Source organism: Engystomops pustulosus, chromosome 4, assembly GCF_040894005.1.
Source record: "Engystomops pustulosus chromosome 4, aEngPut4.maternal, whole genome shotgun sequence".
NCBI classification, from domain to species: domain Eukaryota; kingdom Metazoa; phylum Chordata; class Amphibia; order Anura; family Leptodactylidae; genus Engystomops; species Engystomops pustulosus.
The window spans coordinates 22,521,365-22,548,371 of NC_092414.1; the positions used below are offsets into that span (position 1 = coordinate 22,521,365).

The window sequence follows — 27,007 nt, forward strand, 5'->3', positions numbered from 1 at the left end:
ATCAAGTGGTGTCAAGGCACTCCCTACTTCCAAGACTTTTAATGATGGATCCACAATACAAAAAATAAATCATCAGATGGGGCAACATATTATATTCACATCTTTCCTTCCCTTCTTGAAACCACTGAATATGTTGTTGCATGAACATCAGAACTACTATAACGTTACCCATAACCCAGATACCATCAGAAAGTATCCTGCCAGAGGTGGCCAAAGCCATTGTTGAGGCCCTCAAGTGTCTATGCCCCCCCCCCCCACACTTTCCCGCTCTATATATTCCAGACTATCATAGTAACTTAAGAACTTAGGAGTCAGAATATCAGTAACTCAAGTGACATGGATCATGATGAAACGCCTTCTTAGACATACGGGGCCCAGTTCTAAGCATTCAACTGCAGAATTTCACAAGAGCGTCTATTAGGAATCATTTAACCAGCAGTCGTGTCTTAAGTAGCCAGCAATGAAAGGCTATTCATGCTCCTCACCTCTCCATTCATGCCTGATAATAGATGGACTGTGCTACTGCTGAGCTCCTGTATTACAAGGGGGGTGTGGTGGGGGGGGGCGACGACATGAGCAGGACGAGGCGCAGAGCTGATTAGAGCAGCTGTCTGCAGTTGCTCATTAATATGACATTAACTAGAAAACTTTTCACACTTTCCAAACATGAAGTCTGGAGTTAAAGGAAGGACCTGCTCTGGCGATACCAGTAATAAGATACTGCGGAACAGATGCAAATGGATTGGATACAGGGGCCAGCAGTGGATTAACAAGTGAAGAACCAGGGCAGATTCTTAATGCCACTTATTTCTTTTTTGTTAGGGTTTCAGCTTGTCAAAGGTCATGAGTAGATGTAGGTCCTACAATGTGCCACCAAAATCCAGGAGAAGTTTCTAGGAAATTAGTTTGAGTCTACAGAATCAAGATCAATGTTAAATTAGGAGCAGTAGAAGTATCATCGTTTGGGGACTATGCTGTCCTATAGTTATTCTTCTAAGTCAGCAGTGGGCCCCTTTCTTTGATGGACTATATGAGATGTCCTCCAAGTGAAGATGTTTCTGCTGACTTACCATACATTTTCTATGGAGGTATACAATTATCAGCCATAACTTTACGACCACAAGTCACTTTATGGACTCCAGAAGACGTTCGAAAACACCTTTTGGTATCTGGCAGAAGCTTCTTTCAGTCCTTCAGGTTCCATGGAAGGTTTTCCATATGTTGGACTTGTTTTACCAACACAACTGGCAGATGCTTGGTCAGATTGAGATCTGGATAATTCAGAGCCAAGGCAAAGCTTTGAATTTTTTGTTATGTTTCTCAAACAATTCCTAGATGATATTTGCAATATGGTGGGAATACATCATCTTGCTGGAAAAGTCCACTGCCATATGGGAATAATGTTGCCATGAAGGGGGCTGCTGCTTCATCTGAACTATATTTAAGAAAGTGGTACATGTCAGGAGAACATCCTTAAAGTCATCACCTGAGGTTTCTATGAAGGAGATTATTATAGTAAAGCCTCCACCATATATTCTTCCCATAATAATTGCTAAAACTACCAAGTCAGCAAAGCTCACATTAGCCACTCATGATTTTTCAGACCAGTCCATCTTCTTCCAATCTTCTTCCATGGTCTACTTCTAGTTCTAGTTGCAGGCACTTTTGTTAGTGGATAGTGGACATAATGGTCAATGACTGGTTTACAATTACACCACCCCATACAAGGCAAGCAGTGAGGACCCTATCTAACATAGCCAACAGGTACCTTTCCTGCAATGTGTATGTGTACTACAGCATCTCTTCATTGCTCCCCAAAAATATCAATACCTTAAGTGTGCATCAAAGTTGTTCTTTCTTCTGGTTGGTGCAATCCTCTTTATACCGGGAACACCCCATTAGACTTGTCATTTTGAAGGTAGCTCTGACCCAGTCATGGAGCCATCATAATTTGTCCATCATTTCCTTTAAGTAGCCAATTTTTTCAGCTTTATCTCATAATCCTGTTGCTTAAAGGGGTTATCCGGATTTAAAATTTTTTTATGGCCGGGCTGGGGAGGGATAGTTAAACATAATAAACATGGACTTACCTCCTCCGGCGCCGCCGATGTCCCGCGCCGCGGTCACTTCGATCCGTGCCCCTGTAAACAAACAGGGGCACGGAAGCCACGCACAGGGAGCTTCCGGTCCGCGTTGTGGACGGCTCCTCCCATCCGTCCCTATTTCTCAGCGTTGTAAGCGCTGGGAGATGGTGTGCGCATGGGAGCATCCGGCCGGCCGGAAGCTCCCTGTGCGCCGGTGTAATGAAACCGGCTCACCGAGAAGACGGGCTGCGGCGCGGGACATCGGCAGCACCGGAGGAGGTAAGTACATGTTTATTATATTTAAATAGCCCTCCCCAGCCCGGACATAAAAAAAAAATTTAAACCCGGATAACCCCTTTAATATTTCCCTTTCCCTATTGCCCTTGGAAATGGAGTATGGGCAAAAAAAGAACTTCGGTATTTCTAGATATGGGCCTACACAACTGAAAGTTCTTGGGCGTCATAATGTCTACTTCATCCAGTCAGTGGCCTCCATGGACACTTTGCTTATTTAGAGGACTTGACTTCCCATATTGTTCCTTGGTCCAAGAAGGCGAGTGATTGGATGAAGCAGGTCCTATGACCCGGGGACTTGTGGTCAGTGGAGGGCCTGAATCTGTAAGTACCATCGCAACATGGGAACCGGGAGCCGGAGTAGAGAGTGTATGTTTTTTTTCATGGAAAACCTATTTAGTATCATGGCTGATGGGTGTATATCCCAGTTAGACTGCAGATTGTGGCACGATCATGTTTAATAAGTTGTGTTGGCAAATAACAAGTAAGCCGCCATTCAGTGCACCTCTCTGCATGGCGCTCAGCCGCCCGCCGCCAGCGTAATAATGTATTTTCATGCCACATGTCCTGATTTCATTTTCATTCGTTAGACGGCACAATCCTGACCTGCAGAGGAGATTAAGTGAACAGATTCTTTCAGTAATAAATATTACGACATATTATAAGCCTAGGAAGGGATTTGCTTGGCGTTTTGGGATTTAGAAGTGCCGTAGGCTAAACTATTTACAAGGGCACTAAGATTGCTCTTCTTCTCCAACACTGGGACATGCTGTAATATTTTTGGCTTTGTGAAGAATTAAGCTGGCTTACTAAGGAGCAAACATGTGTGGTAATTGAAAATACAGCATTCCTACAATGGGGCTGTGGCATGGCGTATCCGGAGATTATAATGCGCTGCTCACCAGGTCTTAGTGCGTAATCCCTCCCAAGATGAAGGCTCTTCACTGTCTATGATGTATTGTGTATGGGAGCCTGTGGGGGTGACAGTATTAGGAAATAGGGAAATGCCCTACAATATAGACTGTATTCCACTAGGGGGCAGAGAGGAGTATGTGGCATTTAGTACTATTTATGGCCTTGGTATATTCTGTACTATGTGTGTAGGTGTAATGTATAGCATATCATATAATCCGGCAATGAAATTATTTGCTTAGTCCCATGGAAGAGCTCACCCCCATGGGAGTTAATTGGATTATTACTATCTGTCTATATTAAAAATCTATTTATCTAAAATATCTATCTCCTATCTATCTATCCATCTATCTCATATCTATCTATCTATCTATCTATCTATCTATCTATCTCATATCTATCTATCTATCTATCTATCTATCTATCTATCTATCTATCTATCTCCTATCTATCTATCCATCTATCTATCTATCTATCTCACATCTAATAATCTCATATCTAGCAATCTATCTATTCATTTATATTTATCAATTTCAAATCTATGTCTTATCTATCTATTTATTTTACATCTAATTATCTCTTATCTATCTATAAATATATTGATCTTTTATCTGAATATCTATTCATCTATGATTTATTTTCACTTATTACACTTTCTATACAGCTCATATCTATCTATCTATCTATCTATCTATCTATGTATCATCTATCTATCTATGTATCATCTATCTATCTATCTCATATCTATCTATCTATCTATGTATCATATATCTATCTATCTATCTCATATCTATCTATCTATCTATCTATCTATCTATGTATCATCTATCTATCTATCTATCTATCTATCTATCTATCTATCTCATATCTATCTATCTATCTATCTATGTATCATCTATCTATCTATCTATCTATCTATCTCATATCTATCTATCTATCTCATATCTATCTATCTATCTATCTATCTATCTATGTATCATCTATCTATCTATCTATCTATCTATCTATCTATCTATCTATCTCATATCTATCTATCTATCTATCTATCTATCTCATATCTATCTATCTATCTCATATCTATCTATCTATCTCATATCTATCTATCTATCTATGTATCATCTATCTATCTATCTATCTATCTATCTATCTATCTCATATCTATCTATCTATCTATCTATCTATCTATCTATCTCATATCTATCTATCTATCTATCTCATATCTATCTATCTATCTATCTATCTATCTATCTGTGTATCATCTATCTATCTCATATCTATCTATCTATCTATCTCCTAGCTATCATCTTTCTCTGGTATCTATCATCTATCTTTCTACTGCTCTATGATGTTTTCAAATAACATTAAATTGTTTCATCCTATGCAGTCAGTAGACTTTCCACCTTTGCCTAAATTATTGGCCACAACAGGGTGCTGGACATTGGTCAATGGGACCAGTTATAAATAAGTACTGGTCTAAGTGTAAAAGTAGCAGCTGCACCAGTATAATAACCCTAGTAGTCCAGTCCTGTACACTATAGTCGCACACTCAGATGTAGCAGAGATGGATTTGTCAGACGTGTAATTATGCACATTATGATAATTACAATGAATATACACAGGGATACATAATAAAACAGTCCGGTCACCAAGGGTTAAATGACAACTTTGGCTCTGCTACATCCGTACCCGCACCTCTCACACACTTTGTGCCCCATGTACATGTCAGTAGTGTTTATCTCTGCCCTTTGTGTACTGTCACTCCTCTTCTCACCCGAATTATCACCTCCAATGGAAGCATGAAATGACTGTGAGGATCCGCGGGTCCCTGCGTGAGCTGCCATTGAGAATAGCTGCAGGCGCTGCGGTGGTAATAGTCACAGGGTTTACTCTAGTGATACCCCCTCCTCCGCACCAAAGCGTCAGGAGAGATGAGTGACAGCGACGCGGATGAACCTTTTCTGTCTCACATCAGGACTATCAATTACAGGTCTGAATATGAAATGCTTCTAATGTAAAATAATGTGCGTCTGCAGCCCGGGGCCATACATCTTTGCTCCTATTCCACGAAACGCAGAGGCCTTTACCTTGCCATTCGCTTTGTAAACCCCCATTGGACCATCACTTAGCGATGAGTGCGGCTGAGAAGTGACACAATGTGCCATCTGCTTATTAATGGGCGTACAGCTTCCCTGCCACATCTGTACATCAAATATGTCTATTCTGTACCACATGTGCCGTCATATGGGGCCCCATTGGCACCTATAGATAAACCCTCTAACATAGGGGTCACATTCAGGCCCCTCAATCTGCAAAGACCACAATAGAAGATGTGTAAGTTGAGGGGTCAGAGAGTTTTTGGGGAGACCACAAGTTGACTCTTAACTATACAAAAAGCCCAATACTCTAAACATTACATTACAGGCGGTCCCCTACTTAAGGACACCCGACTTACAGACGACCCCTAGTTAAATACGGACCCCTCTGCCCACTGTGACCTCTGGTGAAACTGTCTGGAAGCTTTACTATAGTGCCAGACTGCAATGATCAGCTGTAAGGTGTCTGTAATGAAACTTTATTGATAATCCTTTGTCTAAATACAGCAAAAAAATTGGAAACTTCAATTGCCACTGGGTAAAAAAAAACATTTTGTCTGGATCTACAATTATAAAATATACAGTTTAGACTTACATACAAATTCAACTTAAGAACAATCCTATGGAACCTATCTTGTACGTAACCCCTGGACTGCCTGTACTTGGTTTACAGGTTTACCCATTGAGACTGTGTTAAACAACATCAAATAGAAAGAGCGAAATGATTTCAGCACAGAGGGGAAGCAAAAGAGAAGTTTTATTATGTAAGAATAGCCCTCATTGCCACTGTTTTCATTGGACCAGGTTTTGAGACAGATTTAGGATCAACATTAATGATCGATTCCAGTTCATGTGAAATTCAAATGTTGGTGAGTAATGGGCAGGACGAGGAAGAGTGATCTAGAAGAAAGGGGAAGCACAAGAGAAGTCTTGAAACATGAGAATAGGCCTGATACACACTGGGGCTAATTTCCTAAGGGTCCGTGAACCGCAGTTCCGTCGGACTTCCCAACATTTTCGGGATTTGCGCCGCTGGGACAGGTATTTAGTAAGGGATTGTGTCGCACGATATCAGATTTTCGTGCAGCGCCACTGGCTTTCATGAGACAGAAATCGGGGGGCAGGCCGTCAGACTGATTCAGACTGAGCGGGGGATTTAACATTCAAATTGTGTGGCAAGACATACACTTACATACACCGGGAAGAAGCAGGTGAACACCGGAGGACCTGAGCGGGGGAGCGACACATGCAGGAAATCGGGCGCACGATCTTAGGGAATCGTGGCACAGTGCATTATCGGAAGATAATGCACTTTCGTGAACTCTGTGGAACCAGGTAAGTAAATGTGCCCCATTGTGTCCCATGGAGCAAAGTTTAAGTCAGATTTTGGAACTAAGTTACTGAAGGATTCCGGTCCAAGTGCCAGTGGAATGTTGGAGAATATTGGACAGAATGAGGATGAATGATCTAAAAGAGAGGGGAAGCACAAGAGAAGTCTTCAATGTGAGAATACGGCCTGGTTCACATAATGTTTATTTAGTTTTGCGAGTTGTAGTTAAGTCTGTATCATTTGGCACTTAATTGTGGTTTTATTTAGGGATTAAAAGGCAGCGTTGTGTATGCTAAGTAGTGAGTACTTTAGTTGGCGGTATTATTGGCCACTTTATTGTGGCTTTTGTTTAGGCAGTGTTGTGTGAGCTATATATGTCAGTATTATTGCATATCATGTGCGGGTTGTAGTTAGGCGGTATTTTTTGACACTTAGTTGTGGTTGTACTTGAGCACTGAACAGCAGTGTTGTGTGAGATACGTGTGGGAAGTATATTGGCAGTATTACCGTATTTGTCGGACTATAAGGTTCACAAAAAATCCTTTGATTTTCTATAGTTCAGGTCGCCTTATATATGAACTGTACTTACAGACAACAGCTGCCTTGAAGTGTGCACATCCTTATAATCAGGTGCGCCTTATAATCCGGTGCGCCTTATATATGAACCTAGATGCTTAAGCAGGCATTTATTGATGTTGCGCCTTATAATTTGGTGCGCCTTATAGTCTGAAAAAAACTGTACTGAAAAAACATACACCAGTAGTGGTAAGACATTGTTAGGAGCTATACAGTATATGGGTAGTATATGGCAGCACCGGACACTAAATTGTGGTTTTATTTAGGCATTGAAAGGCAGTGTTGAGTGAGCCATATATGGTAGTACTTTGTGAGAACTATATGGTAGTATTATTTGGATGCCATATGTCATATGTATGATGTAGGCACTATTATAAATACATTTAGACACCAAATAAATCTAATTCTCCCCATTGGAATATTACATACAGTTTTGGATAGTCGGCAGCCATCTTTGGGACAATAATCCTATAAAGATTCCATCAGATTTCAGAGATATCAAGAACATGGCAAATAGTCAGTCGTGTGACACATGTCACGGTAACATAATCAATGAGCGCAACAGGGAACGAGAGACAGAACCAAGTCAAACAGGAAGCGAGCGCCGGGGAAACACGTAGATATGAAGGCTCATCGCAAGCGCTGATAAATAGACAACACAGGCCGGGAACAGGGGGATGATCTGTGGGAAAACCTCATTAAATACAGATGTGGGAAACAGATGCAAATTGGAGTCAGAGCTGCAGAAGTGATTTGTAGTGTAGGTTTAGTGTGACATGTTATCTGTCAGGATTCACAACTAATAATAACGCTGATAACTAGATGCTGCAGGCGACATCCGTAATGTAACTGGACTGGAACGCCAACAAATACTGAATATCTATACAAGGGGGACACGCAGGGAGGCAGCAGCACACATTAAATACATGATAAGCACTCACAAACAAGGGGTTAGAATTCATCTGTATGGTGACATTATATCCTCCAGGATGAATAAATAGTACCGCCATCTGTGCCGGGAGACGGCGCGTCAATCCGGGTTTCCACTTAACCTTTATGAATGGAGACTGGGATTGTGAATATGAATATAACATTGTGGGACTGGTGCGTATTGGCAGGAATACCTCCCTTTATGGTGAATAGGATTGTTCAGAAGTGATATAAAAGTGAATACAATCTGTTGACATGATATAGAGGACAATAAACCGGAGTTGAAGTGAGTTATAGGTGGATCCTTGCGCAAAAGAGTCACAGAGGATTAAAGACTCATTGCCAAAAATGTTTCCGATTACATATTTACAAAGGCTACCATAAGAAAGGGTTGTCTAAAGTTTCCTTTTGGCTTTATATGGATATTCCGAGGGTTTTTTGCAGATTGCTGTACACATACGACCCCATGCTCACGGCCGTAATGAGGACCGTGATACATGGCCCCCATAGAGGTCCATAGCACCCTGTCACGTTGCGGTGAGCCTCACCGTGACACCCACCCGGCTTTCTATGGGGAAGCGAGAAGGAGTGCTCACCCTTCTTCCACCCAGCCATGTGCTTGGGTTATGGCCCAGGCAAGCACATGGTTGTGTGCATGAGGCCTAACTCTCAACTTGGTAAATGTAGTCTTAAAGGGGTTGTACCACACTCCCTATGCACAGGAAAGGGGATAACAATCTGATTGTTGGGTAACCGACTGCTAGGACTACCAGTAATAACAAAAACCGGAGTCCTTTGGTCACAAATGTATGGAGCGACAGGTCAAGCATATGTCCTTCCTCTCCATTCAATACAATGGGAGCATCAGAAATTGTCCAAATACTGTTTGGGTATCTCTGATTCTATCATTGACATTCTTTGTTCATTCACTGTAAATGTGTGAATCAGACTCCCATTTTTGTGATCTGCGGGGGTCTGTGTAATGTCCCGCTGGATGGGCCTTTACTAAATTCTGTACCCAGTTTCTTATGATTGGCTGCTGAGTGTTTGACCAGCTCTCCCATACCACTTTCAAGCTCATAGCACCTTCAATTCTGGGTCACCTCTTTTAGAGCCATTGTCCCAATTACCTGCTCAGCTATCATGTATTAATACCCCATTGCCACCTACTGTCCAAAGAGAGTAAGTGTACAAATATTTCATGCAATGGTGCTGAAAAGGATTACATTTTATTTATTGTATGTCTGAAGTAATTGTAACTTTCCTGAGGCTTAGCTGGGTGTGATTGGTTGGCAGCCCAGAACTGTCTAGACAGAGTCGATCTATAAACATAGGTTATGTCGGGCGTTCTGGGTCTCTGTCTTGAGATTTCAATGAGATTTGCTGCTATTCTGTGCACTGATGCGGCAGAACTGATGGCAAGTTATTGTGATTAGCAGGATTCCGTTTTCGTGATCAGTAGTTTGTTATTGTCATCGTGATCAGTGGTGGTCCCAACAGTCAGATTGCTGCCCCCTATCCTGTGCATAGAGAATAGCTATCAGACTTGGTACAACCCCAATAAAGGGTAAAGTGACTGAGCCTGACTTCTCTGCCGGGTCTGGCTACAATCAGGACATTCCTATACTCATCCCCCCAAAAAATTCCCTGCATGGCTCCTTCAATTAAAGTTACCAAAACTTTACTACCGTCACTTGAAAAAGTGTACCAGCATTGCCCTGTGCACAGTTTGGCGGCACAATAGTTGGCTTTAACCTCTAATTCGCTGCCATTTTTCACCGGTCTTGAACCGTTCCTACAAGAGTGGAATGAGGAATTTCCTGCACCGCTCCATGTCGGAGGATCTCTGCTGTAAGCCATGTAGAAGCCTAAAGGGTTTAGAAAGTTCTCAGCCTGAGATAAATAAGCTGTCAATTCGCAAGAAGTGAAATCAATCCTGCGCTGTTGATCTTGGCACGGGCTCTTGTAAGAAAGTCAGAGAGACGTTTCTCTGGCGAGCATGAGCGCTGCATGTGTTAGCTGTTAGCCTTCAAACACCACTCCGTGCCGCTGATGGCATTTCCAAAAGGTAAACAGAAATGTCAAAATACGAGAAATAACCGATTAACCCAGCCGCATTTTTTTGGAGTAATTTGAGGAGGCATTAGCAGTGGTGTCAAGTAATTCACTCAAGACGTGGGAAAATGCAAGCGCTGGTAGCTCGCTGCGTATGGACGGTGGTGGGGGGGTGACACAACGTGCGACAAGAGATGGACTACAACTGTAAGCGTTCCCTGACTTGGAACGGATCACGTAGCTCATAACTTCATACAGGCTTGGTGTTGCAGAGCTGAGTTTGTCACACGGCGCTGTAGGCTGCAATTCCTAGAAACTTTAGTCCTTGGTTGACGTGATCGGCATACTCAACTCTGCTACAAACCAACTTCTTTAACATGTTCTGCAAAAATTGTGTAGAGACTCCTAGTAAAAGGGGATACATCCTAATATCCATGATCCCCATGATAAGAATCCACCAAAGTGTCCATTCAAGATTAGGTGGTGCCACCACAGTGAAGGGGAGTGGTCTGTAAAATCCCCCCCCCAGTATCGGTGCGTTTGCTGTCTCTGTACCCCCATTATATTTTCTCTACAAGACTCAATTAAAGGGGGTTTCCATCAGTAGTACAGTGAGGTACAGTAGTAGTATTTCACTAAAGGGGTTAGCAATTATGTTCTTGTGATGTCATCAGGACACCAATGCTACTGATCCTGGTGATGTCATCAATTCAGCCAATCCTTGTGATGCGATCACTACACCGATAGCCAATCCTGTGGCTTCATGGACTTCAAGATTAGTCATTCTAATGTTCTCAAGACAACAGGGCAACCAATCTATGTTACGTCATGAAGACCTCAATTGAGATGATAATCGTAATGTCATCAAGACTTCAACGCAGACAATTGTTATGATGTCATCTTTGTGATGTCATCATTACCTCACAATGATCAGCTCCATTGAGGTCTTGATGACATCACTGGAGTTGACTTCATTGAGACATTGATGAAACCCAACAATTGTCAATCACATTAGACAATCCTTGGGTTTCATCAATGTCTCAACGAAGTCAACTCCAATGATGTCATCAAGATATCGATGCAGCTATTTTTTTGTGATAAATCTCTTAATTTTAACATATACTGAATGACCTGTATCAGACAATAACTCCTCAAAGTGTGTTCCTGTATAGATCTTTTATGTTTTTTTTATGACCAGTGTGTGAACTGGGCCTAATAGAGAGGTTCTCAGTGATAGCTCGTGCTACAACACATTAGTATGGCTGCCAGTACACACAGCCCTCTGTATTACATGCTGACTCTGCACATTGCACTCCTTCTTAATGGACAGATACATTCAGTATTTACACGGCGTTCAGATAGACAGCGGCTTTCATTACCGCTTTGTGAATGAATCAGTGTGCACATCACATCCCACCCTGACCTGCCCCCAGTCACACAACACAATCATCACCAGTGATGGGAAGATGATTACCAGCCACTGCAGGGTTAATTTATCAGAGTCACGTCATTTCCATGAATAATTCCTGTAAATCCATGGAGCTACTGAGGGATACAGGGCTATAGAAACATCTCTTATTCTATATGATCTTTAGAAGCGATACACTTGCCGGGTGACTAGAAATAGAATTAAATTTTAGATGACATTTCTTATATGTTGCTATTATTTAAACATGGATTATGTGATGTCATCAGTTCCCTGCGATGGTAGTTATTACTATCATTGTATTATTAGCGTGAAATTACCGGTAATGTTTGTGATGTCATCAATGCAGGAGACTTTCACTTTGCAGACATCACCAAGAGTTTAGTGACAACAAATGATGTCATCAGATATCAATACAGTCAATCCTTGTGATGTCATCAAAATTTCAACACAGTCGATCCTTGTGATGTCATCAAACACATTTTTACAGTCGATCGTTCAGATGACATCAAAATATCAACACAGTCAATCCTTGTGATGTCATCTAAATATCAATAAAGTCAATCTTTGTGATGTCATCAATAGTCAATCCCTGTGATGTCATCCAAATATCAACACAGTCAATCCTTGTGATGTCATCCAAATATCAACACAGTCAATCCTTGTGATGTCATCTAAATATCAATAAAGTCAATCCTTGTGATGTCATCAATAGTCAATCCCTGTGATGTCATCAAAATATCAACACAGTCAATCCTTGTGATGTCATCTAAATGTCAATCCTTGTGATGTCATCAATAGTCAATCCTTGTGATGTCATAAAAAAATCAATACAGTCGATTCTTGTGATGGACATCTTTTTGATTCAACTACACCCATCCATCTATGTTTTAATGCAGCCTTCCTTTGTGATGTCATCAGTAAAAGTGCATTAATACAATTACAAGTACATTCTGGTTTCATTAATGTCTCAATGCGTCCTATCCCTGTGATGTCATTAAGACATCAGGACAATCAATCAAAGTGACATCATCAAACCATCTGTGCAACCTATCCTTATGATTTCATCGATATCACAAAGCGACCAATCATTTCAAAGTCATCCCACTATCAGGCAGCCAATCCTTGTGCTGTATTAAAATCCTCAATAATCATTGTGACATCACCAAGACCTAAGTGCAGCTAATTCTTCTTCTTCTGTCATCAAGACGTCGATGAAGCCAATCCTTGTCATCAAAGACTCATGAAACTTAAAATTATATCAAATTGAAATTTTTTTAACTTTTACCCCAAGAGTGGTACAAGTATATTCCAGATATATCAAATCAATGCAGCCAGTTGATATCAGTCTTTGTGATGTCACCTAGGCGTCAATTAAGCCAAAATCGGTCAAGACACCAATATAACAAATATATAATATATATTTATACAATTTATATAATATAATAATATATATATTATATTATTCTCTATATAATGTAATATATATTCTACATTATAATGTATAAAAAAAAAACCTCTAATTTTACTGGCGCTGTTGGTATTTTTTAAAATTCTATCCTTTAAAACCCAACTGTAATTTTTTTTTTTTTAAACAGCCCTTTGAAAAATAAAAGCTGTGCTGTGATTGGTCGCTGTGGGAGGGGACAGTTGAGACAGTTTTGATCAATGCGTCCGTTGTGCGCCAAGATATCTATATTTTAATTTTATGTTAAAACACATTCTCTTAAAGGAGGCCATAAAGCGAGCTTTGCCTATAAACAGCTGGTGCCGTTACAGATATTCCCTCGCCATAAAACCCGAGAACCTCGGTATCTGTGCAGCGGTTAAATATTACAACAGCTGTGTAACCGGATGGCGCTTTGTCCATTTATTTAAAGGACGACATTTATATTTTTTTTTCTGCGTGCGCCCGTTGCAATTTGGCCATTGTAAGCTACTTATTGCCGGATAGATGGGGCGCACCATTTTTTTTAATGCCCCCCCACCCCCTCTATAAAACGTATGTGTGTGTGTCCATTGTCACAGTGAATTCTGTGTACTCTCAGTGTGTGTACTGTGTGTTCATCTATCTGTGATTCATTCGGAGAGCTGTTTTAGCCTTCATAAAATATTCATGGTGGTTGTGCATGCTGCTATAATTGCCATCTCAAGCCCTGAATTATTTATGGCTTGCAGTGTACTGTGAGTCTCATTTACTGATAGGGAAGATAACACCAAGCAAGAGGATTGTGAGCCTGATAATGCCTCTTACTTTGCATTAAGTAGTGGAATTATATTACTGGAGGTAGTCAGCGGCGGCCCCTTGATTCCCCTCCTCTCTTTATCATTTTTTGTATTTATAATATGCTAATTGTCGAGATGCTGTTAAGCGGTGTAACTCCTGTCGAAGGCTTCACCCGAATCAAGAAGTGGCTGAGATGATTTAGTTGTTGATTCGGGAATTATTGTTCTCTGAAGAGGGAATGTAAAAAAAAATGAGGCAATAACAGATTTAATCTGGAATAATTTTGTACATGACCATCAGAGGTGGAGTGGTCGGAGCTGAATCTTCTTACATGGGGAACTAGGGAAAGACATGAGAAAGTATTTCCATGAAATGGTTGAAATATTCCATGCTTATCCACCCTATGATGGGCCCCGATGTTTTGCCCCAAATTGTAGTAGATGGCAGGTATTAGCCTTTCCGTTCGAACGAGGGCCACCAATTCAGATGATTCTTAGGGCCACCATCATCTATACAGAACATACAGAAGCAATGTCAGACTGGACCATCAGTTGACCACTGGGTCCAGGTTCTAATAGCGTAGAAATAACCAACCAGCTTTGGAGGCTACTAGTGCCTATTTCTTAGGTGTGCCCTCAGGATAATTTTATCTGGTAGGTCCAAGAAACTGGAGTCTGGTGCTGTACAGGAGTCTACTAAGTCCATATGTACCCAATGCATAAAGTAAGGTATATGGGACTCAATGTTTTTTCAAGGACAAGGCCCCAGCCATTTTTGATAACAGTGTCCTATTATGTGGAACTTTCAAGAACAATGATGAAGTTGGGTAACAGACGGAGGTGGATTCCTTGGACCCACTAAATGGGATGAGATGATTCTGAAGGCCATTTAACACCTGGTGGATCAAGAAGATGTCTAAGGTGATTTTTGTGTCTACCCATAATATGTAGACCATAGTGACAAGTTAATGGTCCACTTTCAAATGAGATTCTCTTCTGCTTGACCCCTGGAGGCCATACTTGCATCAGGACCTTGACCCTCTAGAAGAGATGAAAAACCTTCAAATGTTTTTATTCCTTTCTTACCTACAAAGTCGTTTCTCTGTGGAAATTGTGCTTTGGTAATGAAGATATACTGAGGTCAAGCCAATTAATTGTAGAAAAACGAAGAAGGACCCCTCAAATGCATCTATCTATATTCAAAATGGACCGCAAACTGGGCCACAAAGTGTCAGGGTTTATGCAAATTCATCTTGAAGTGTGCTATAGGACTCATCTCGCTGGGCCCCAAGGAGTTCAAATCTCCCGATTTTGGAATAATTTAGAAGATGTTAAAAAAGGAAACCATAATGGGGTGGACTTCAAGTTCTTGGACCACAATGTACTTGACCTTGAACACCAAATGTTTTTCAAATTCGCCAGATGTGTTTGGTGTAAAACAAGTGAAATTACAAGTAATTCCTAAATGGATGGTACATAGTAGATAGTTGTGATCGAGGTGACTCTGTGTGGTCTTGGACCCCGGTAAAATTATTAGTGCGGTCTCGGACGCTGGTATAATTTTGACACGTAAACTTGGTCTGGCTCCGGTAGACATCCTAGACATCCCAGCTCCTTCTCTCCTGTGGCACCCTGTAGATGAGGCCCCATTAATTTATTGGCGGTATAGCCACTTATTAAAAGTGACGCGTGTGCGAGCAGGGCCAGCGCGGGTGATTAGGTTTGGGACTGTGAGCTGTTGACAAGTGCAGGTTAATGAATGACGGGGAGCGCATGCTGCCGTCTCTCCCCTCGTTACTCAGCATTAGCCGCATTAATAGCAGTAATTGGATAGATTCATCATTTCAAATGTTTTAATAAATGTTTGGACAGCACCTGATCGGCTCTGTCAGCCTCCCAGCGGCAGCAGAATGTGACATGGCTGCCAAGTAACCATTAATACAAGAAGGAGACAGAGAGTCAGACGAAGTCTGACACTCCGAGCTGAGAATGAGACACTCTCATTGGGAAGACTGGATTATTGCTCATTTTGATTTATTGCAAACATTTATATTAGCACCAGTGGATTCAGTCCATATATTTCTCACACTGGAATTCATTAGACTTGTAGCTATGGTGGAAGGGTGAGATTATTTATTTCAGAGGCGTCACATTTTTTGAGGGGTGTTATAATGTTATGTTTATCACTTTTTTAACATCTATATAGGCTGTTAACGTCTCCAGGGAGATCTGCAGAAGGTTTAGGTAGGTAGTGTACAGTAATATCCTGTTTCTGCATAGTCTGGTCCATTCTAAACATATTTGATTGGAAGACACTTACATAATGAATATGAAAATATGAAAAAAATAATTGCCCCAGGACAAAAATGCTCCTAAAACGTTGCCTAAAAAACGTACATTGAAAATTGAGTCCTGACTCTCTATTAGGGCAAACAAAATATTTCACTCTGGAGGACCCAGGCCATGGATTCATAATAAGAATGGTGTAATACCCCATTGTCCCTGAGGAGGCAGTGCAGGGAAAAAGAACACTTTCAGAAATTTCCTTCCGTGCTAACTAGTGATCATAAAAAAGAACATAGAAATGATCATCTAAGATCAAGAGAGAGTTGTTGATGCTTCTCAGCATCGAATAAGATGAAATTTGCTATACCATATATGAATCAAACCAAAATTAAATCAAGAAGTTGATTCAACTTTTCATAGAATTGGTGGCACACTAGCGATCTGAGAACTGGGAGATGTGCACCGACCATAGATTTGATAAGATATCTCACCATGGGTTCTTTACTGTAAGAGCATTGAGAGTGAGGAGGTATCTGCCAGAAGAAGATGTCATAGTGGAAATCCAAATGGTCCTAGTTTTATTCTCATTAACATGTTTGGAATCGTGAAGTAATTTTTTCCGTAATACGAGAGGCAATTTGGCTGTTATCTCACAGGGTGTTTGGCAAGTGTACCATACCCTATTTATCACCACTCATTTAAAGGGGCTGACTTAGGGGCAGATTAAGACCTCCATGGGCCCCGGGATGTATGAATATTATAACCCCTACACTCTGGAAGTCACCTCTTACATATGGAGCTAGAATCAGCTTCTTGGGGAATGGAGGATGTGTCCCTTCTGCCTGCTTTCAATCAGTGGTTTCCGGACTTATGGAGGACCTTCAAAGGTCCTGAAATGGCTCTTGTGTACATGTATATTGAGAGCATGAAGAGATGTTTGAGGATTTCATCAGTGAAGTTCCTTCTCAGTATAATATAGAATTTGGTGGGTTGTTTGGGTGGCCATAGGCCCCATAGAAGGCTTGGGTCCCGGGCTACTGCCAAAAATGCCTATGTTATAATCCACTACTAGTTAGGGGGTACATATTCATTTTTTTTTTATTAACGTACAACTCACCTGAAATCAGTGGTCAAATGTGTGTACATGAGGACTAAGTATTTTTGGCATTTTGTGACTTGTAATCCTCATTTTCCAGCTTCTCTTCTCCTGGCAGTCTCGGTCTGTGAATCTGTAGTTGTTTCAGAGCTGCTACGTTGATACCTAGCTGCTGTGACTACCCCCTTCCTCCCTTTTCCATAGACTTCTATCTAATCTGATACATCAGTGAGATTCTGTCTACCTTGTTAGAAATGCAGAATTCAGCAAAATATGTTAAATAAAAGGCTAGATTAGGTGGGAGGATAAGAGCCAAGGTAAGTGGAGAAAGAAGATTAGGTGGGAGGATAAGAGCCAAGGTAAGTGGAGAAAGAAGATTAGGTGGGAGGATAAGAGCCAAGGTAAGTGGAGAAAGAAGATTGGGTGGGAGGATACGAGGCAAGGTAAGTGGAGAAAGAAGATTAGGTGGGAGGATACGAGGCAAGGTAAGTGGAGAAAGAAGATTAGGTGGGAGGATACGAGGCAAGGTAAGTGGAGAAAGAAGATTAGGTGGGAGGATACGAGGCAAGGTAAGTGGAGAAAGAAGATTAGGTGGGAGGATACGAGGCAAGGTAAGTGGAGAAAAAAGATTAGGTGGGAGGATACGAGGCAAGGTAAGTGGAGAAAGAAGATTAGGTGGGAGGATACGAGGCAAGGTAAGTGGAGAAAGAAGATTAGGTGGGAGGATACGAGGCAAGGTAAGTGGAGAAAGAAGATTAGGTGGGAGGATACGAGGCAAGGTAAGTGGAGAAAGAAGATTAGGTGGGAGGATACGAGGCAAGGTAAGTGGAGAAAGAAGATTAGGTGGGAGGATACGAGGCAAGGTAAGTGGAGAAAGAAGATTAGGTGGGAGGATACGAGGCAAGGTAAGTGGAGAAAGAAGATTAGGTGGGAGGATACGAGGCAAGGTAAGTGGAGAAAGAAGATTAGGTGGGAGGATACGAGGCAAGGTAAGTGGAGAAATAAGATTAGGTGGGAGGATACGAGGCAAGGTAAGTGGAGAAAGAAGATTAGGTGGGAGGATACGAGGCAAGGTAGTGGAGAAATAAGATTAGGTGGGAGGATAAGAGCCAAGGTAAGTGGAGAAAGAAGCTCATTACTCTGATAAGATACACTACAAATATTCTTGGAGTCACTTATGCAACATTTGTTAGAGAGAGAGAACATATCTCAACGGAAGATAGATACCAGACACAACCTACCGACAGATAAGGCGCTATTTTTGGAATAATATGTTTTCTAATCCTAGACAATCCCTTTTATTTCCATATTCTGTATAGATATGTCAAGGAGTCACCAATGTTATTATGACCGTTTTTCCATCGAGGAGCCTCTGCCCTTCTGTGCCGATACTAGTTGGCACTGAATGGATTTAACGATCCCTAAGAGTTATTACCCTGCCATGAGACATAATCTAATATTAATATGTGATTGTAAGTGGTCTGTCTGGAAAATACAGCCAGTAATTTTTTGGGGAGTGATAATAATTGGTGATAACTCAACCGTTGAGTTGATTTGTTCTACTAAATAATAGAGGATAAAACAGTAGCCAGACCCACCAGCCCAACAATTTATAGGGATATGAATAATTTAACGGCGAGTTTACATGTGAAAGTGTTTCTAGACTCTGAATCACGCGCTCCCTATCCGACCCCCCCTCCCGCCATCTTCTCCACCACCACCCGCCGGCCTCTCTAGATGAGAGCAGCTTGTTAGCTTTAAAGAACATTTCTGCTTTGGTCTTAGATAAATATGAGGATGAGTTCTGTATCTATATACAGTAAATAGTCCAGACAACACGCGCGCCGGAGAGTCCGGCTATGATCTTGGAATTTTTTTTTTACGATTCGGAATTATGGAGGTTAAGATGTGACATAAATATAAGTGAAGGTTAATCCTCTAGAATGAGCACACAAGGTGCCAATGACATGGCACAACAGCTGAGCCTTGTCATGTGCTGGGCTGCCCGGTAAGAGTGGGTGCTGGGAACGAGGATGAAAGGGCACAAGAGGACTAAGAATGAATGAGATGCTACGTTGTTTTCCGAAATGCGGCAGTAGGTTCCCAAATTGTAAACTAGCTAAAGTGAGAGACATGAGGCGAAATCCCACCCAAGAGTTACCACTATGAGTGGTCATGTAGACCAGGACTCACATGAGTGGACAAAACTGTCCGCAAACTAGGCATATGCCTAAGGCAACTCAGTTTATGGGACTCATATGGAGAACTTGTAGCAAGATCTTTAAGCTTCATGGAATCCTTGCTATAAAAATACGACACAAACCATGGACCTACTTTCTATCTTTCTAAAAAAAAAAGGCATCATTCCATCTTCGAAAAAAGTGAATAATCCTTCAAGTTTTAAAGGGAACCTGTCATCAGCCTTTAAAACCACTGCCAGTATATTGTCAAGCACCATGACACCTTCTAGTTTTTGTGTTTTTCAAGGACCTTCATGGTGGCATCATCCAAAAAATCTACTTTGAAGTGAGAAGTGAATTGGTTGTATAAAGTCAAGGAGGTGGAGAGTTTAACAATGAAGTCAAGATGGGGAGATCTGAACGCCTCCTCCTCTGTGATTGACATCATGCATTGGACTTCAAGAGATCTGGATACTGTCTGGGGGGCTTTCTGAAGAAGAGATAGCTTGACTTCAGTGTTAAAATCTCCTTGACTTTATACAATCAATTTACATCTCACTTCAAAGTTGACTTTACGAATGATGGCTTCATGCATTGGACTTCAGGAGATCGGGTTAGTGATGTCTCTGGATGCAGGACCATCAATTACAGTGAAGGGGCCTTCTGAGGAAGAGAGAGCTTGACTTCAGTGTTAAAATCTCTGCCTCCTTGACTTTATACAAGCAATTTACATCTCACATCAAAGTTGACTTTCTGAATGATGACACCACACTGGGTCATGAAAGTAGCATTATCTTGAAGGTGTTCAGCTGCTACTGGTAGTGGTTTATTAGGACATTTCTTCTGACAGGTTCCCTTTAACTTTTAAAAATTGGAGTGCTGCCTATTTTTTGTTTTATTACAAGCTGACCTGCTGGATGGTGTCCTGGGATAGCACCCACCATTCCTATAGCTGTGCTGCTATCTATCTATCTATCTATCTATCTATCTATCTATCTATCTATCTATCTCCTATCTATCTATCTATTTATCTATCTCTCATCTATCTATCAATCTATTTCCTATCTATCTATTATCTATCTATCCATCATCTATCTCCTATCTATCTATCTATCTCATATTTATTTATCTATCTATCTCATATCTATCTATCTATCTATCTCATATTTATCTATCTATCTCATATCTATCTATCTATCTATCTATCTATCTATCTATCTATCTCATATTTATCTATATATCTCATATCTATCTATCTATCTATCTATCTATCTATCTATCTATCTCATATCTATCTATCTCATATCTATCTATCTATCTATCTATCTATCTATCTATCTCATATCTATCTCATATCTATCTATCTATCTATCTCATATCTATCTATCTATATTTTGTCTATCAATTATTCTTTTAAAAATCTTTCATTCACATATCTGTCTATAGGTCAAAATACTACACAGAGAATATTTACTAATGTCACCACCTAATCCCATTGTTCTGTATGATCACTCAGTTTGGAGAAGCTGTAGAGACCTCTGCATGTATAGGTGTGAATGACGTCATCAGTTTTCTTCATCAGATGCACTGGAGGCAGTGGTAATTATGGAATAGTTACATGGATATGGCTATAAGATACATGAATGGCTTCTCTAATCTTATGTTATTGGGAAGCAATCGTGGAAGGAGCTGCGGTCGGAGTGCAACGCTACGCCAGCCTCATATCTTGTGTCGCGAAAAACGGTTAAAGGCAGACAAAGCAATTAGGCAGCAGCGCATGATTGAATATTACAGCTTTCAGCAAGTAAATGAAGATAAGTTCTGTTAATTATGTGGCTTCTTCCCTGTGCTAATGTGATAATAAAGTAGTGGGACTGTCACATTTCTTGCAAGGCAGTGACCCCTCACTCAGCATGAAGAGCAGATACACGTAGTATCTGGAGCATTGAGGGGAGAGACTGTACCACTCCACTTGTAGGGGGAGCCACATCAGACGACTTTAAGGCCTCTAAAAATGTATATAATTAAATTTGTTTACTAGGGGATAACCTTTCCTATAAGGTTACCGTTCTATGATGACATTTTTAAGTTAACTTAAGCATCACGCAACCTTAACATTTTACTCTCTTGAAAGAAGCTGCAGGTGGCTCACTACAATTGGTTAAATATAACCAAATGTTAGAAGTAAAATTGATTAGATTGTAATTGTTAAAATTTTCCCTAAATTTTACAATGTTAACTATGAACAATCTTTCCTATAAGGTAGGGGATCAGTGATGACAAATCCAGGTTACATTAACCATCATGCAACCTTAACATTTTCCTATTTTGAACAAAGTCGCAGGTAATCTCCTGTAATTGCTAGAATATCACTAAATGAGTAAGAAAAATGGATGGTCATTTTATTAATATTGCCATTATTTTAATCTTTACTATGAACAATCTTTCCTATTTTTTTGATCATTTGTTTGCGTTACTTGCCCATGTGAATGTGATTTTTAAAGAATAAACTATGAGAAAATTCAGAATTTCCGAGTGCTGGATCTATTTTTTCTATTACACTTTCCTATTAGTCTAGGGATCTATGTTGGCTTCTTTAACTTAACTTAACCATCATGCAACCTCAACATTTTTGTATTTGGAACAAAGTCGCACGTGATTACTAAATATTACCAAATGGTATTACAAAAAATAATTAAATGGTCATTTTATTATTATTGCCATTTATTTTGTAAGAACCATGATGTTTTTGAATCTTTTTAAATAGTAAAAACATTTTAAATATAACTTTTTTATATTGCCCATAACCCCATTACTTGAAGACTTCTGTAATGTTTCAGCATCCTGAGGCTTCTAGATGTGGTGGAGACATTCTGCTGACAGGAAAGTTTGCAGTATGGTCAGGCTGCGGGAGGGAGAGGAGGCTGCGGCCTGCTGCCAGCTATCTTCACCTCACCCTGTGGATAAATTGAGTATCTGGTGTCAGTGCACTTTATGTGTTGGGTTGTGAATGAGAGAGCGCTGACAGCAATGCCACCATGCTGGGGAGTGTGACAGACTCTCCGCTCACTGGTTTCTTTGGCCGGGATGCCAACCTTTCTCGCGTTCCTTAGTTCTTGGCAGCGATGGTACACGTCGTGTCACTACCCTGTAATTGTCACCAGTCTTATAATGACACCTGCTGCAGCCTCTGCTACTCTAATCTGCGTCTTCTTAATATCAAGAACCATTTGCAGTGAATCAGATATTAATATTTTTTAAAAATATTTTTTGTAAAAATGTACCAAATTTTTTTTTAAAATAAACATGGAGATGTATCTTAACTCTTCGTGCTTCCTTTTTTACAAATTCTGCTCTTTGATTTATCTATGAGCTGATTTCCTTTAGATAAATTGTACTTTTTTGGGGGGTCGAGAAGTAAGAGTTCTCCTTACGGAGACTTAAGGACGTGTGGAGAATTATATTCATTAACGATGCACTAGGGGATTCTGGGAAAATATGCAAATAGGTTTCCCAGGGTGGGATAAGGAAAATCACATCTCTTTTAGCTACCATGTAAGGCAGCTCCCTTGACATCAAGCATGACTTAGGAGAAGCCTAATAACATGATGTGGGATTAAAACCAAACCAGTATATCTATTCCCGAAGGAATGGATTCCCAGCTATAGAATGCACTGTTTCGACCTGGTCATCCTGGAAAATCTATTTGTGCTAATTTTTGCAAAATTTCAGAATTTTGGTGATATTTTTATACAAAACAGTTACCTACACCTAATGAGGATTGCAGTGTATTTTTGCATTATTTTTCAACTCTTTAGGCGCAAATCGGTGATACATCATGCGCCAACATCTGTCACCAGCCGCAATTTAAAGATGAATTAGGCGCAAAGTAGGAAAACCAGTGGGCTGCAAGCTTCAGAGAACGCATGAAAAAGTCACAAAAAAGTGCACAAATACAAGAAAATTTTAATAAATAGCAAAAAAAAAAATGCACCTGCCACCATAATGTGATGAATGAGATTTTATTGGACTTTCAATGCGTTGGTCAAATTTTTAACCCCAGGTAAACTCTTTAGGGGGGAAATAATATGCCAAGTGTTTTGATCTGGGCTTGGAATTTCCATATGTCATGTAGTTAAATGGAGTTAATATATGTTCATTCTGCTGAATTTAAAAAAAAAACTATTCTGATGATTCTGTGTTTGGAGCTGCGGATCATAGTGAAGGACTCACACCATTGTATGTAGATGACTATGATGCTGTGATTTCGGGCCCCCACACATTGTCCTGTACTGGTCGATTAAGTTTTCTTGGTTGAAAGTAAAGTTGTGTCAATGTTTAGTAAAGTTTTATTTTATGTTTATTTTTTTCCCTGTTTTTGTTGAATTTAATCTATGTTGTACTTCAACACAATTTTTCTTATCGACGTCTCTTCTTCCGTTTGTAGATTCTTCCTGAAATTCTTCCTAAAGTGTAACCAAAATTGTCTGAAAAATGCTGGAAACCCGAGAGACATGCGCAGATTTCAGGTAGGAGAACAAAAAATGTTTCACTTTTTCTATATATGCAACCTAAAGAATCGTGTACATAACCCGGGGACTACCTGTATATATATAAAAAATATATATATACATATATATATACAGGTAGTCCCCGGGTTATGCACACGATTCTTTAGGTTGCATTTGTATGTAACTGGTATATTATTCCGAATGGATTTACAAAATTTTGTGCTGTCATGGGATTATCAATAAAGTTTGATTACAGACACCTTACAGCTGATTATTGCAGCCTGGGGCTAAAGTAAAGCATCCAGAGAGGTCACCAAAGGTCCTCAGGGGGCAGAGAGGTCCGTCTGTAACTAGGGCTCGTCTGTAAGTCAGGCGTCCTTAAGTCGGGGATTGACAGTATATATTTTATACATGACATATTGTATTTGGATAGCTTATTTTTGAAACTTTATTTAGGGAAAAATGTATTAAAGGGGTTGTCAGGGATTGCACCCCAGAAGGTGTAAAAATAAGAAAGCACTTATATTCTTATTCTACTACGTTGGTCCTACTACTATGGTCCAGAGCGGCGCCTACCATCACTGCCAGCGCTGACATCACACCCACTACAGCTCAATACTGGTTGCAGTTACAGGTTGTAGAGGGTGGTGGCATTTGACCCAATACCTAATAACACAGACTGGCAGTAATGGGAGGAGCCGCGTTGAATCGTAGGTAAGTATTGTGGAACGTATACGTTTTTTCACCTGAAGCAACCCCGGATGACCCCTTTAACACTTGCTATATGCACTATGTAAATGGAGTAACAACCATCGAAGGGATTCCAGATTTTAGAACCCTGTCTTAACCCTTGCAGGACTTGATCTGTGGGACCTGATGTAACTTGTGGCATTAGAAAAAGACTATTAAGGCCTCAAAGCCTATTCTTAAAGGAGTTGTCTTACTCCAGTTACATCTTCAGGTAGAACCTGTGGTTTGGGACTCCAGTTTCAGCGATCATAGGGGTTCCAGCTAAAAAATCCCCAGTAATCAGACGTTTATCTTGTCCGCTTCACTATTATAGCATAGCAACGTCATAGAGTGGAGTTACCAGGGGTTACCCTTCTATTAGCCAGTACAGAGAACCAACGAAATGGCAACTCATGCTTTATCGAGCCCGGGACCGAGCCCGTTTTTGGCTTCTCTTTAGACGCCTGGATTGGGGGCCATTCACATGAGGTAATACAACAATTTTCTATAATTTGTGATAAAAATGTAATTGGACAAGTTGGAAAACCCATGATAGGTCACAACTACAGGCAGTCCCCGGGTTACATACAGGATAGGTTCTGTAGGTTTGTTCTTAAGTTGAGTTTGTATGTAAGTCGGAACCGTATACTTTATTATTGTAACCCCAGTCAAAATATTTTTGGTCTCTGTGACAATTGGATTTTAAAAATGTTGGGTTGTCATAAGAACCAGGATAAACAATAAATCTTAATTACAGACACCTGTAATATCTGTTATAGCTGGTTATTGTAGCCTAGGACTAAAGTACAGTAAATTACCAATATCCAGAGGTCCGTTTGTAACTAGGGGTCGTCTGTAAGTCAGGTGTTCTTAAGTAGGGGACCGTCTGTATATAGCACAATTTTTTATTTTTTTACCTACTTGGTTTGGTCTTGAATGTTACTAATAGGATCATCTCTCAGTTGCAAATTACGCAACTTGCTTTTAGTTTATAGAAATTTTGGGGTTTTTCTTTAATTTTAGATCTTTAAGATTGCTCAAGATTTGATAATGAATCCTAAAGCAAAAGTAGCTAAGAATAACTTATCCTCTAAAATCAATGTACAAGCATTTATAGCCAGGACTTGGCCCCCATTTCCTAATGGACCTCCCCATCACACATTGAATACATCCCCTACATATTCCGACACTTAGGAAAATTCAATTAGTGCAGTCAATTAAATTGCAAACTACAACGTAATATTTTAATTTGCCGGAGATCAAAGCAGGTGCTGGGATTATAAATGGGCATGACATCATCTGAAGTCCATTTAAAATCCATTCCACCTTCCTCTTACATGCGAAAAGCCTTGTAATTTGGCTTCATTTCATAACCTATGCATTTTTTAAATGGAAAAAGGTTCAGAGAGTGGAAAGTAAGAAGTGATGAGCCCTTAGTACATTACAGCGTGGACAATTAAAGATGCTCCTTGTAAAAATGAAATTAGTGCCCAAATGAAATCTACCATCATGATAAACCAGGAGCACTTACTCATAGATCCAGGAACGTCTTATATTTGTTATCTTTTAAAATCATCTTTTGCAATTATGCTAATACGACCTAAGAGGTGACCTTAGCACCTCTGTGATACCTAGTTACTGCAATACTATAGGAACTCTGTGAAGCATTGATGTTTAAAGACAATAAAATGGTCTCCATAGAGTCAGAGATGCTTCCATTCAACAGGTCTCACCAAAGAAGGTGGCCATACGTCTTAAATAGCTGTTGGTCCAATGCTATTCAATTCCCCCATACACATTTACACTTAGTTTTGCCAAGAATTTATGTGCTGTCAAGATCTTCTGACACTACTGCCCAGAGAGTAGAAGATTCCCTGATAGAAAATTAGAGAACATCACCTGTCATGAAGGGTTGTAATGCTGCTCCTCTTCGAAATTGGCAAACTTGGCAAAAATATCTCATATGTGCATGGAGGACATCAGCTAGTAGAAAGTATAAACCTCATACCGAAACATGACCTACTTCAATTCAGTATGACTCATCTATGAGTCTCTTAAAGTAGTAGAACAACACATTCTTAGTTTAACAAGGTCCCAATCAGCATATGTGGATTTCCCTATAACACATCAAACACAACCTCTTTAGGCCCCAGAGACCATGGGGTCCCCCACAGTGGTTGGATGCAAGGTCACTGAAACACAGCCAGTTTATTGAGCAAAGGAGTAATGGTTCGAAGACATGAACCCTCCCTGTCTAATCCCTGGTGTTTCATATAGGT

At 40.3% G+C, this 27,007-nt stretch overlaps 1 protein-coding gene across 2 annotated transcripts in view; it reads left to right on the forward strand.

Annotated features, from left to right (window-relative positions):
* Positions 1–27,007, forward strand: part of EBF1 (EBF transcription factor 1) — a 288,238-nt gene that overhangs the window by 198,356 nt on the left and 62,875 nt on the right. For both annotated transcript variants that reach the window (XM_072145484.1, XM_072145485.1), the window contains exon 7: positions 23,936–24,017. In XM_072145484.1, coding sequence (XP_072001585.1) covers positions 23,936–24,017 — 82 coding nt within the window. The remainder of the gene's footprint in view (positions 1–23,935; positions 24,018–27,007) is intronic.